The 13,505-nt window shown below is 64.5% G+C and overlaps 1 protein-coding gene across 1 annotated transcript in view; it reads left to right on the forward strand.

Annotated features, from left to right (window-relative positions):
* The first annotated feature begins 6 nt into the window (after positions 1-6).
* Positions 7-13,505, forward strand: part of ELN (elastin) — a 22,366-nt gene continuing 8,867 nt past the window's right edge. The window contains exons 1-16 of the mRNA XM_015646201.2: positions 7-172; positions 5,171-5,224; positions 5,585-5,611; positions 5,785-5,817; positions 7,118-7,162; positions 7,612-7,704; positions 8,032-8,091; positions 8,194-8,259; positions 8,342-8,389; positions 9,403-9,474; positions 9,666-9,692; positions 9,900-9,971; positions 12,432-12,458; positions 12,854-12,919; positions 13,121-13,165; positions 13,311-13,391. Coding sequence (XP_015501687.1) covers positions 94-172; positions 5,171-5,224; positions 5,585-5,611; positions 5,785-5,817; positions 7,118-7,162; positions 7,612-7,704; positions 8,032-8,091; positions 8,194-8,259; positions 8,342-8,389; positions 9,403-9,474; positions 9,666-9,692; positions 9,900-9,971; positions 12,432-12,458; positions 12,854-12,919; positions 13,121-13,165; positions 13,311-13,391 — 895 coding nt within the window. The 5' untranslated portion in view covers positions 7-93. The remainder of the gene's footprint in view (positions 173-5,170; positions 5,225-5,584; positions 5,612-5,784; positions 5,818-7,117; positions 7,163-7,611; positions 7,705-8,031; positions 8,092-8,193; positions 8,260-8,341; positions 8,390-9,402; positions 9,475-9,665; positions 9,693-9,899; positions 9,972-12,431; positions 12,459-12,853; positions 12,920-13,120; positions 13,166-13,310; positions 13,392-13,505) is intronic.

A 13,505-nucleotide genomic window follows, 5' to 3' on the forward strand; every position in this document is an offset into this window, starting at 1 on the left:
CTCCCCTTCCCCTCGCATCCTTGGAAGCAACAATTAAGCAGCTCTGGGATAAAACACACAGCCCGCGGGAGCACTGGGGCATTGCTTCAAGAGATGGCAAGGCAGGCAGCTGCACCCCTCCTCCCCGGAGTCCTCCTCCTGCTCTCCATCCTCCCGGCTACTCAGCAAGGAGGTAAGGAACGAAATCCTCCTTCCCGTACCCGGCCAGCGCTTCGCTCCGGCTCTTCCGAGCGGGCAGCGGGGCTGCGGCACCCGCATCCTCCGGGCACCCCCGAGCGGGGACAGTCACCCGCCTCGCCCTGCCTTGGGGACATCCCCGAGGGTGGGCGGGCAGGCCCCCGCTGCCACCTCCGCCGAGGGCTCCGTGCTCCCCGCACCGCCGGGAGGTTCGTGCCGTGCCCGGCTGGGGTGGGATGTCACCGAGGGTGGTGACACCGGGCAGTCGGTGACCGCACCGCTGCACCGAGCGCTTGTCAGGGGGAGGCTGCAAGGGGTGTCCTGGCGAAAAGCTTGGGGACACGAGAGGTTTGGGGACACGAGAGGCTTGGGGACACGAGAAGCTTGGGGACATGAGAGGCTTGGGGACACGGAAGGCTAAGGAACACTCAGGCAGAGCATCAGGGGTGGCCACCAAACTCCCGCTTAAAAGTGCGACTTAAGTGGGCTTAGAAGTGCTTGGCCCGGGGGCAGTGGCAGCTGTCACCCCGAGGAGCGATGGCAGCGGGAGCCGATGGCAGCGGGACCGGGGGCGGTGGGGGGCTGGCAGCAGCCGCTGCTCGGTGTGTGGCCGTGACAGCCCCGGGGCTGCTGCAGCTGCGGAGCTCGACCCACCCGAACCGCAGGCTGGGGGTGCCGGAGGTCCCTCACACCGCCCTCACTGCCCTTGTGCCACCAGCGGCGGGTCCCTGCGGCCCCAGGCTGTGTGACAGGCCAGCCCGGCAGGTGCGACACCCCGGGCCGGGAGGGGACAGCCAGCGCAGGGCTCTGGGTCCCGGCTGTGTCACCCCCGGCCAGCGCAGCCGCTGCGGGACCGGCCCTGTCTCGGGGTCACACTGCGGGCTGAGCTCTCACCCAGGCGGGACGAGCAGCTGGGCACAGATTTATCCTCCAAACTGGGCAGAGGGCTCTGAGGAGGCGACAGCACCGCCAGGGAGGGACAGTCACCTCCGGAGAGCCGGGGGCTGTGCCAGGGAGAGCGTGTGATGGGCACAGCCACCTTCGGCCACGGGGTCCGTGCCGGGGCTTGTCAGACAGAGAGGACTGAGGACCAGAGGACGAGAGGGGGACGGACACCGTGGAGGGCTGGGTGGGCACCGTCTGGGCCACCTGTCCCCAAGGGCAGAGCCCTCAGCTGCTCCATCTGCAGCTCACGGGACCCCGAGCCGGGGCTGGCTGCGTGGGCAGTGGGACCCCAGAGCCGGGAGCTGCCTGGGAGCTGCTTGTTGGTGCCTGACCCTGCTCAGGGAACTGGCTGGGATGTGCTCAGTCCCGGGCACTGTCCATCTCTGGCAGTGAGGGAGATGTGGCTTGCTGATCCGGGCTGCCTCTGCTCTGACCCTGCGAGCTGTGGCCAGCTGGGACAGTCTCTGGAGGACTTTGGAGCCCAGGTGAGACCCTGCTGCAGTTCCCGAGCAGTTCAGTTCAGCTGACCCCACTTCAGAGCCCGGCTCAGTCCCCAGGGGTGCTCGCTGCTTGGGAAGCAGCTCCCAGAGGAGGTGACCTGACCCTGGAGATGGTCCCAGTGCTGGTGGGACACAGGAGAAGGCTCTCCCATGACTGGGCAGTGTCTCTGCAGCCTGGTGTGTCAGCCTGGAGCAGCAGCTCTCAGGAACAGAGCTGGCACAGAGGCACGGTGACATGCTGAGAGGGGATCCCAGGGGCTGGACACGGTCAGGGCCGTGTCCTCCAGCACCGGCTGCCACTGCAGCTCCAAATCAGCCTGGCACAGAGGGAACCCTGAGATATTCCAGGGCTGAGGGGCTCATACCCAGACTGTCACCTCAGAGCAAGGGGCTGAGCTGGCAGCACTGAGGACAGCCCCAGCAGCAGGTGGGGATCAGTTCCAGGGGGTCAGTCCTGGGAAGCAGAGCTGTGCTGGCACTGTGGGGACCTGCACAGCAGGACACAGGACACTGCAGGGGGAAAGTGCCGTGATTCCCTGAACGTGCAGAGTACCGCCTATCCCAGCAGCTGGAGCAGGGCATCCATCCCTCAGTGCTTCCATCCATCCCTCAGTGCTTCCATCCATCCCTCAGTGCTTCCATCCATCCCTCAGTGCTTCCATCCATCATCCATCATCCATCCATCCATCCATCCATCATCCATCATCCATCCATCCATCCATCATCCATCCATCATCCATCATCCATCCATCATCCATCATCCATACATCATCCATCCATCATCCATCCATCCCTCAGTGCTTCCCATGTGGAGCACAGGGGATCCCCTGGCAGTGTCACCCCCAGGAGGGACAAGGGGGACGGTGGGGAGGTTCAAGCCTTGCAGGCTCTCGGGAGCAGCTCGGGTGAGCGCTCAGCAGGCACTGGGTGTGCTGGCACCCAGCCTGGGGCTGTGGGGACCCTCTGAGGACAGCCGGGGTCCCCAGGGTGAGGCATCTCCCCTTCCCAGCTGGAGCCTGGCCTGCCGGGGCTGCTCCCTCCCCTCACCACTGGCAGGGTGCAGCTCGTCCTCCAGCGCTCAGAGATGAAAGCTGGAGCTTCAGGGGGGCTGGAGAGGAGCCAGGCCCCAGCAGCAGCCCCCCCGCTCCCCCCGAGCTGCTACCAGTGAGCTCGGCCCGGGACGCATCACAGCTTCAAAGTCTCTTGGAGACTGAATGTTTCCATAACTTTCTCGCAAGGAAAAGAAAACAGCACAAGGAGGGAAGAGGGGAAGTGGTGGTGGTTTCACAGCGGGGCTCCTCCGGGAGCGGGTGCCCACGGGCACACAGAGGGCTGAGTTGTCAGGCTGTCCTGATTCTCCATCTCGGGTTCAAAACCTGTGGAATAGAGAAATCCTGTGCATTTCTGGCTTGTGAAGGGAGCTGCAGGAGGTGGTGCAGACAGAAATGGTGCAGCCGATCCAAACGGGATGGGAAGCAGCTCTGGCAGCGGAGCAGCATGGATATCCACACCTGTGGATGGAGCTGTGGGGGGAGAATGTCCCAGTCCCATAAACCAGGGGACTCCACACAGATCGTGAGCACCTCCGTGGCTCACACCCTGACACAGCTGGGGCTGCACGAGTGGCTGCAGATTCCCCGGCCCCCGGACTGAGGAGCCGTCCCTGGGGCGGGATGCAGGCTCACAGCCAGCCCAGCCCAGGAGACAGGCTGGGAGCCCAGGAAAATCCCCTTCCCAGGGTCCTGGCAGCTCAGAGCAGAGGCAGCACAGAGCTCCCTCAGCGCTGGGAAGCTGCTGACTCAGTCTCCCCTTCCCTGATGTGCCAAGGGAATGGGTGGAGAGGACAAATTGGAGCACACAGACCCCAAAGTGAGCTGGGGGCTGCTGGTCCTGGGCAAGGACAGAGGTGGCCAGAGAGCCATGGCCAGAGCCCAGTGTGGTCACGTTGTCACCAGTGTGTGGGCTGTCACCAACAGCTGTGCTGTACAGGGGGAGGGACTGGAGATGTTGGGGGATCTGGAGAGAGCCCCTGGCAGTGCCTGCAGCAGAGAACAGCCCTGAGCTGGGCTCTGGGGGAGCAGCTTGTGAGGGAGCATCCAGGGCAGTGCAGATCCAGCTGTGCCTGGCAGCAGAGCTGGTCAGGAACGGCTCTGGAGGGAAAGGTTTGTCCCCACTTGGCACCAGCACCCAGTCACCCACCCCACTGCCTCCAGGCCATCCCTCCTCCTGCCAGGCCTTGCTGCCCTCCCTGACCTGGGCAAGGCAGGTAGGACAGCACAGCCTCTGCAACCCTCCCAAATGTGTCCAGAGCTCGGTCTCTGGGATGGTGCCTGGGGAGGGGGCAGTGACAGTGTCACCACAGAGGAACCCCCTGGCAGGACCCCCAGTGCCCCAGGAGGGTGGTGATGATGACAAAGGGCTGAGTTTGGCAGCTGTGGCTGTGGGCAGGTGACACCTGGACATTTCTGTGCTCCCCACACTGCAGGGAGAAATCCTTGTCCCAGCTTCCCTGGGAGTCTCCATCTGGCAGCACTGGCACAGGTGACAGAGGGGCAGGGGAGGTCAGTCTGGGTCCCCACTGTCACCCCAGCACCAGGGTCCCATTGTCACCCCAGCACCAGGGTCCCATTGTCACCCCAGGACCAGGGTCCCATTGTCACCCCAGGACCAGGGTCCCCACTGTCACCCCAGGACCTTGCCTGCTTTTGGGGCACTGAGGCTGGTGGGTGTGATGGGGACTGAGCACCCCTCTGGGGTGGGGACAGTCCCTGCAGGTGCCCGAGGTGGAAGGGACTGTGGACACGATTCTCTGACCCTGAGACAGTTTCAGCCTCAGGGGCTCATCTGTTCCCAGGGGAAAAGTTCCTGGGAACAGTTTTCTCTCCAGATTGTGTCGTTGTAAATAGATAATATTTCTCAAAACAATACTGGACACAAGTTCTTGGTGTGTTTTCTCTGGTCCCACCGATGGGACCAAAGGGGGTCTTGTTCCTTCTACCAGTCAGGGTAACCTGGTCAGAGGATCTTTATAAGGACTGAGAAAATCCTGAAATGAAAGCTTTTCTTTGCCTCAGGAAGCAGCTGTGTGTGTGTCAGGTGAAGAACCCTCAGTACATCGTGTCCATCAGGCACCCAGTGTGGGGCACCAGGAACGGGCTGGGGATGGACAGGGACAGCCCCACAGTGGTGGCCGTGCCTGGACCCACCCCCGGTGCAGCTGGAGGTGCTGGAGCAGCCCTGGCTGTGGGATGGGGCAGGAACGAGAAGCAGAGCTGGACAGCAGCCAGCCTCATGTCCCTCCCTCCTTCCCACGCGGGGCCAGGTCCTGCTGGCTCCTCCTCCGAGGTGCCACGCCTGGGTGCCAGCTGGGGCACCTCTGAGCCCTGTCCCCCTGTCCCCCTGTCCCCCTGTCCCCCTGGGCAAGCAGGAATGCAAGGAAAGGCAGGGACCTGCCCTGGAGCTCCACATCCCAGCTCCTCTGCAGGAGGAACGCCCTGCCCCCTGCCTGGGACCTCTGCGGGATTTAACGAGGGTCTCTTCTCTTGCAGGGGTTCCTGGTGCTATCCCGGGAGGGGCAGTCCCAGGAGGAGGCTTTTTCCCAGGTAAGGGGGCATCGCCCTGTCTGCAAGGATGGGCAGGTGCCTGGGGGTTCCTTTGAGACACCAGGGAAGGCTGGGGACCTGCCAGCCAGGATCAGGTGACATGGGGACACCCTGTCTGGCATGGACTCAGCCCCAGCCCCACGGTGTGGGGACACGACTGGGTGCCGGTGCCAGGCTTACCCAGCCCTGGCCACAGGAGGTGCTCAGAGGTCACAGCCTGTCCCCAGAGCTTCAGCCAAAACCCTGGGGACATCCCAGGGGGGTTCCCATCCTCTGAGACCCGTGTGAGCCTCCCCAGGGACCCTGGGTGGGTGCTGGGTGCCCCCGGGAGCAGAGCTCACACCGTGCCCTTGCTCGCAGGTGCTGGAGTCGGAGGTCTGGGAGCAGGTGAGTGCTGGGAACCCTGCCAGGCTGTGCTGGGCTGGGGAGAGGGGCAGGATGCCCGGCACATCTGCCTTGTTTGGGCAGGGGGCTGCCACGAGGCTGGCCCTGTCCCACGTGTCCCCCTGCCCGGGGATGCTCAGAGGGAGGATGGCTCTGACCCCTCTCCTCTCCCCTAGGACTCGGGGCTGCAGGAAAACCTCCCAAACCAGGTAAGAGCTTTTCCTGGCTCTCACCACCTCCAAGCACGCCAGTGGCCGGGACATTTTCCAACCACTGCTGCCCTCAGGCTGCTCCCCCGCTGGCCAAGGCACACCCAGCGCTGTCCTGCCACACTAATCCTGCCACAGCCTCCACAGGACCCCCTCCCCTGCCCCGCTTCAGCTCTGTCCTCTACCCCCAGTCCCCCCAAACCACCCTTTGGGGGTGCTTGCTGCCTGTAAAGCTGGCCAGAGCTGCTGGAGGAGACGCAAAGCCGGGAGCCAGTGTCCCGCTGGGAAGTGGCATCGGGGCCAAGCAGCTTTTGCAGAGGCTCCTGCAGCCCACGCTGGGCTTTGCCTGGCCCAGGAGCGCTGGGGAGAGGGGACACCAGCGGGAGAGAGGGAGGATGCTGGCAGGAGGATGCACAGCTGGAGAAGGCACAGCTGGAGGGCACCGAGCCTGGGGCAGCAGGGACTGAATGTGCCTCTTCTGGGGCCAAGAGAAATGATGGAATCACAGAATGGCCTGAGTGGGAAGGGACCTTGAAACTCCTTCAGTTCCACCCCCTGCCATGGCAGGGACACCTCCCACTGCTGCTCCCAGCCCTGTCCAGCCTCAAGGGCACTGCCAGGGATCCAGGGGCAGCCCCAGATGCTCTGGACACCCTGTGCCGGGGCCTGGCCACCTCCAGAGCAGAGAATTTCCTCCTAACATTGAGTCCATATCTCTCCTCTTTTGGTTCAAAGCCCTGCCCCTTGTCCTGGCACCCTCTGCCCTGCTGATCCCCATGGAGAGGTGCTGGGGTCCCGCCGTGCCCAGGGCAGGGACACCCCACACCTCCGGCCCCCTGAGCCGCAGTGGGAGCTGCAGCCCGAGCTGGGGCCGGCAGCCTCCGTTTGCTCAGATTTCAGCTCGTGGAAAGACAAACAAGGCCCTTTATTTCGGCATAATTAAAACCAAACGCGGGGCGGCCCAGCCAGAGCAGTGTCCGCGCCCAGAGCCAGCAGCACTGGAATTTGCGCCTGGAGGGAGCGAGGGCTGATGAGCCCCAGATGTTGGAAGGCAGCGCTGGCCAGAGAGCGAGGGACTCATTCCTCAGCCATAAACATTCTGCTCCCATCCCCTGGTGGCCCGGCAGGGTGGGAGGTGTGTGAGGCACGGGGGACAGGAGGGAGGACCCAAGTGCTGGCATTTGTCCCCCATCCCTGTGGCCGTCCCTGGGCTGTTCTCCCGTCCCCACGGTGCCACAGGGACTCCTCTGTCCCTCCGGGCCTGGCCACCCCCCACCTCACCCCGCTTCTCTTTCTATAGGGCTCGGAGGACTTGGGGGACTCGGCCCCCTTGGCCTGCAGCCAGGTGAGCACTGACCACTGTCCCCCCTGCTCCAGGCGATGTCCCCAGAGAGCCACCCTGGGGACAGCACACCCCTCGTCCCCATCTCCACGGCTCTCCAGGGTGTGCTGGGTGGCTCCCACCTGGGCTGGGTGCCCTTCCCAGACCTGAGGGACCGCAGACACCCGACAGGCAGGATGACATCTCCCACAGTGGGGTGACCCTGCAGGAGAGGAGGCCCCCGGGGTCCCTGCAGGGCCAGCAGTGATGCAGGGGGTCAGCCAGGAGCTCCAGGGGTGTCAGGTGTTGTGTGTGCCAGGTGGGATGAGGATGGGAGCACCGGTTTGGGGACGGACAGGGCAGTGCCTGCTCACACCGCCTCGCCCAGCCTAACGCCAGCCCCCACCGCCAGGGCAGGACACCCGGGCTCCAGGGGCTCTTAGGGATGCTGATGCTGGTTGTTCTCCCCACAGGTGCTGGGGGGCTGTTCCCCGGAGCTGGCTTCCCCGGGGGTGTGTTCCCCGGAGCCGCCTCGGCCGCGGCGCTCAAGGCTGCTGCAAAAGCTGGTGAGTGCTGGGGGGGTCTGGGCAAGGTGGGCCCGGGGCAGCCCCCAGGGACCCCCGGTGTCCCCTGGGTGTCTGGGCCAGGACAGATGTCCCCTGGAGCCGGGGCTGCAGGCAGGAGCTGATGCTGTCACTCGGCTCCCCAGTGACTCGGGGGGACCCTGGCACGGGGGGATCGGCCAGAGCCGAGTCCCCAGGAGCAGAGAGCAGAGAGCTCCCTGTGCCCAGTATGGGGGACCTGCTCTGCCTCAGGGTGTCACCCCCCAAGGGCCATCCTGAGCTTGTCCCTTCTCTGTGGCCCTGGCACACCCCTCTTCCCAACGCCCCCAGGTGCTGGCATTGGAGGCGTGGGTGGAATTGGTGGTCCCGGTGGCCTCGGGGTCTCCACAGGTAGGAAACGCCCCTCGCTCCCGGCAGAGCCAAGCCTGGGGCAGAGCTGTCCCTGGGGTGGGCAGGAGCCGGGCAGGGCTCAGGGGTCTCTGCTGCCCGCAGGTGCCGTGGTGCCGGGCGCGGTGCAGCCCGGCCTGGGTGCCGCAGGGAAACCCCCTAAAATACCAGGTAGGTGACGGCCCCGGAGGCAGGGCCGGGGCGGGGAGCGGCTCCATCGGGCCCCTCATCCCTGAATTTCTTTTGTCTGCAGGTGCTGGGATTCCTGGAGCTTTTCCGGGCGGCGTGCTCCCTGGTGCAGGTGAGCTGGGGGTGCCCACCCCACTGTCAGCACCCCAACCTTTGAAGGGGATCCCAATCCTGCCAGCAGCACCCCAACCTTTGAAGGGGGTCCCAATCCTGCCAGCAGCACCCCAACCTTTGAAGGGGGTCCCAATCCTGCCAGCAGCACCCCAGCTCCGAGGGGGTCCCCACCCCACTGACAGGACCCCAACCTCCGAGGGGTCCCTATCCCATGCCAGCACCCCCCGTGGGGAGAGCACCCTGCCCTGCCTCCCGCTGCTCCCTGCAGCTTCCAAAGCCCTTGGCTGAGGTGACAGTGACATTTCCACCGTGCCAGGGGCATGGGGGGACCCGGCACCTCCATCCCGTGCCAAGCCTGGCGGGAGCAGACAGAGCAGCACTGGGAGAGGAGCTGGCACAGCTGCCAGGGCTGGCGGTGTGGGAAGGAAGGGGAGGAGGTGGCGGGAGAGAGGAATTCCTCAGTGCAAAGTAATTTGGGGGAGGAAAACTTGTGAAAACAAGATGTTTCGACACTGTCCGAAGTGTGTTGCTGGTCAGGAATGTCTTTTCCATGTCTGAAAATGCTCCAGTTATAATGAAAGACATTTGTAAGAGGGGAAAAAGAACCCCAAACCAAAAGGAAATTCAAAACCCAAAAATCCAACCCAAACGACTGCAAGGCCAAAACGCTGTCTGCTGCCCCTGAGGGCTGGAGAGCCCTGTCTGGCCCCAGGCCACCGAGCATCGCCGGGGCAGAGAGCACTGGCCAGGCCTGGCTGGAGCTTTGCTGTCACCAAACCCCTCCTGAGTGTTCCCTGCAGCTCCCAGTCTGTTCCACAGGCAGCTCCAGGCCTGGAGCAAACCCCTCCTGGCAGCTCCAGGTGGAGGCAGCTGGCACAGGGTGGTCCCAACAAGCCCCCGAGGACGAGGGTGACGAGAGATGGGGGACAGGGGTTTGGAAGCTGGGTGTGGGGGTCTTGGGTGCCAGTAACATCCCGAGGCCCCAGCTCACCCCTCTGCTCTGTGCTCCAGGTGTCCGTTTCCCTGGTGTAGGGGTGCTGCCCGGAGTCCCCACTGGAGCTGGGGTCAAGCCTAAAGCCCCAGGTAGGTCCCCTCAATCCTCTTGGAACTCTGGGGTGGGTTCAGGGCTGGCTCCAGCTTGGCACCCCAGCCCATCCTTTGGGATCACAGCCCTGCAGGACGCTTGGCCATCCTAAGGCTGAATTGACTTGGGTTAATTTGGGCCCCCAGGAGCAGCCCAGGGCTCACACCGTTGTCTTTGTGTTTCATTTTAGGAGCTGGAGCCTTTGGAGGAATCCCTGGTGAGTGTCCCGTCTCTCTTGCCTGTCTTTCTCTTCCTTCCCAAGCCTGTTCCTCACAGCCATGGTCTCCCCACATCAGAAGATGCCTCAGGGCTTCCCAAGCCCCCCACTCTGCTCTGCTGGGGTGCCCTGGGGCGCTCCCCTCCCTCCAGGACTGGTGGCAGCCGTGGCGCGGGCTCCAGGTGAGAGTCTGCTGTTGGTTTGCAGGACTGGGAGGTTTTGGAGGTCAGCAGCCTGGTGTCCCTCTGGGGTATCCCATCAAAGCTCCTAAGCTGCCAGGTAAGCTCCACAGCCAGCAGCGGCCTCAGTGCGGGTGCAGGATCCCCAGCAGAGGCAGGAGAAGGAGCCGCCGTGCCCCGGGGCTGAGGTACGGTGCCCACAGGTCCCCAGGACCTGTGCTGGCCCTGGGCCAGCAGGACAGAGCCAGGGGCTCTGCTGTGCCCTGCCTGGGGCAGCTGCTGGGCTGCTGCAGCTGCTCCTGCCCCCAGGACATGAGGACGGTGCTGTGCCTCGCTCCTGCTGTTGTAAGGTAGGAAGGGACATGCTCTGGGGACACGCTCTCACCAGGCCACCCTGGGATGTCCCTGCTGGCTCAAGGCACAGCCCTTGCAGGGACAGTGTGTGGCTCCTGGGCTTGGGCATTCACCTGGGCCAGGTGTCCTGGCTCAAGGAGCTGTAGCTGAGGCCACCTGGGGGATTCAGGCAGGTGTCCCTCCCCACTGCCCACCTGGACGGGGCTCAGCCCCAGCCCAGGTCAGCCTGGGGGAGCTCAGCACCTCTTTCCCAGCCTGGGCTGCTCTGGACACCTTCCCCTGCCAGCCCTGAGCCGGGTGCCAGCTCTGCCTGTCCCTGGGCAGATAGTGGCAGGGACAGTGGCAGGTTCTGTGCCCTCCAGGGGCCATGCTGCCACCTCAGTGCATGCTGAGGAGGGGGGCAGCCACATCTGGGCAGGGCCCCCATCCCTGGGGAGCTGGGCAGTGCACTGGAGACCTGTGGGCACTTCCCCATGCACCCAAACAAGTTGCTGGAGGCAGGAGAGCCTCGGTGGGAGAAGCCCCCCCCAGGCAGGACAGCCCAGCCCAGCTCCAGCCCCAGCAGCTCTGCTGGCTTCCCCCCAGCAGGGCCCGTGGCAGGGATCCCCAGCTCGCTCTGGTTTCCTGCACTGGAGCAGGGTTGTGATCTCTGTGGAGACCTGGCCCTGCTGCCAGCACACCCTGACTGGGTTCCAGCCCCAGGATAGGGACCAGGACAGTGGGGGTGTCTCCAGACCTTCCTGGGGTGCTGGGGGATGCCGGTTTGTCACCTCTGGGGGCTCGGGGCTGGCAGTGCAAGGACAGACTGTGCTGCTGGCTGTGGAGGCTCTTCTCTTGGTGCTGCAGGTGGATCTGGGGCTGTCACACGTGGGGTGTCCCCTGCACTGTCCCCGCTGCAGGAGATCCAGGCTGGGAGGGGATGAGGGGACAGTGGGACAAATAACATTTTCAGTGGAAAGCCATCTCTTTAGATGACTTGCTCCTGTGCTGTCCCCAGTCAGGAGGTGGTCCTGAGCTAATCCACCTCGCTGAGGCTGAAGCTGTGGCTGAGGTCAGGGTCCCATTGATGCTGCAGGGATGGGGACCCCTCCCCAGTGTCCAGCTGTGCAGAGCCCTTGCAGTGTGTGCCTCAGCCTGAGCCCCCCGGCAGTTCTGCTGACATTCCCATGGGCACAGCCCCAGGGCAGGGGCTGCCTTCCCATCCTGGTGGTGGAGAGCTGGACTTGGGCCCGGCAAAACCCTTGGAGACCCCAGGCTTGGACTTCTGGCCCTTGGAGTCACCTCCATGTGTGTCACCCCTTTCTCAGCTTTAGGGTGAGCAAGGTGCTGATAAAGTGTCCCTGGATGGGAAAGGGTGGCCCTCCAGGTGAGGGACACCTGGCACAGCTCACCAGCACCAGTGTGCTGCTGTGGGGCACCCGGCAGGATGGAGGGAAATCTGGTCCCCACATGCCGGGGTGGATGGTGTCCAGCGCTGAGGAGATGCTGTGCCATGAGTAATTGTGTCCTGGCTGCAGGCAGCCACATCCCTGCCCACGGCCCCCTTGCTGGAGGCACTCTGCACCCCGCCTGCAGCTCGAGGTGTCCCCTGGAACGTGGCAGCCCATGGCCCGGGCTGCTGGCAGCAGTGACGGCAGCTGGGAGCTGCTGGCTGCTCCACGGTCCCTGCTGGGCCAGGGGCATCCCTGCTCCATTCCCAGCGCTGGGATCCGGCTCTTTCCAAAGGAGACATTTCCCTGGCCGTGATGTTCCAGCTCATAATCCCTCCCCATCCCTTCGCACTGACCTCCTAATGAGGTTGTGTTTCAGCCCAGGCTCCCAAGCCCTGATTCCAATTAAATCCTTTCCTTTGGAGCTGGCCAGGGTGCAGTGGGCTGGGTACAGCTCTTGCTGTGCAGCTCCCGAGGGACCCCTCTGGAACGGGGTCATGGGAGGCTCCTGCAGAACCAGCTTCAGGCGCCACAGCCCTCGGCCAGGGCTCACAGGGGGTGGCTCTTTCAGTCACTGCTTCCAAGGTGAGGGAGAACAGCACCTCCGGGCCCAGCTCCACCGCGGGGGTTTGTATCCTGGAGGATTCACTGTCACGATGGACGGAGCCCCTGGGCTGGGGCACAGCCCTGGCAGAGCGGGGCCGTGCCGTGGGGCAGAGGGGACAGGGCCAGCAGCAGCCGGGTGCTAACCCCTCCTTCTCTCCTCTCGTCCCCAGGTGGCTATGGAGTGCCCTACACCAATGGTAAGCTGCCCTGTGGTGAGTGCTCGTGTCCCCACTCCTTGTGGCTCCACTGGCTGCCACCGTCACCCCGTAGCCACCGACCCGCAGGGTGGTGTGAGGGATATCCTGCTCCCAGGGTGAGGTGCTCCCTTGGGGACCTCGTGCCTGTGGACCAGCCTGGGAACTCAGCCCTCCCGGCATCCCTGGGAGCTGTTAATCCATAGGATACACCCTGAGCCACGCCAGCTCCAGACAGGGATGTTTGAACTGGGATCTCGAGTGGGGAGGAGCTGCCTTTGGCATCCCCCCGCATCCTCTGGCTCCAGGGGAAGGAGATCCAAGGGAGCCGCTCCGTCTGTGTCGTGTCCCCCCCTGGCCCGTGCCTGACCTGGCTCTGCCCTGTGTTGTGATTGCAGGCCTCAGGCCCGGCGGGATAGGAGCTGGGCTCCTGGCAGGAAAGGCAGGATACCCCACCGGGACAGGTACACGGTGACCCCACAGCCCCAGGGTGGGGACTGGACGGGCGTGACAGGGGACCCTGCCACCCTGCTGGCCCCTGTCCGGCTGTCTGGGGACTGCAGGGACACCTCCCACAGGAGTGCCCGGGGTCCCTGTGGGGTGGGGGAGCTGAGGTGGGAATGGTCTCGGTGCCTCAGTGCCTCAGGGCCCGTGTCCCTCCACAGGTGTCGGAGCGCAGGCGGCAGCAGCGAAGGCAGCAGCAAAACTCGGTGAGTTGCCCTGGGTGCACAAACAGCACCCATCTCCCCAGCAGGGAGCTGCTCCCTCCCTCCCTCCCTGCCCCGGGAATGCTGGCTGTGTCCCCGTGTCCCCGTGTCCCCACACATCGGCTGACAGAGCTGTTCCCTGCGGCAGGAGCCGGTCTCCTGCCGGGGGTCGGGGGCATCCCGGGAGTCGCGCCCGGTGTTGGCGTCGGCGGAATCCCAGGAGTTGGAGGTGAGGCGATGAGAGGGCTCTGCCCTGGGGCTCGGGGAGGGTCTTGTTCCCTTATCCCTTATCCTGACTCTCCCCTGGGGCTCGGGGAGGGTCTCGTTCCCTTATCCCTTATCC

Source organism: Parus major, chromosome 19 (genome assembly GCF_001522545.3).
Source record: "Parus major isolate Abel chromosome 19, Parus_major1.1, whole genome shotgun sequence".
In the NCBI taxonomy this organism is placed as follows: Eukaryota; Metazoa; Chordata; class Aves; order Passeriformes; family Paridae; genus Parus; species Parus major.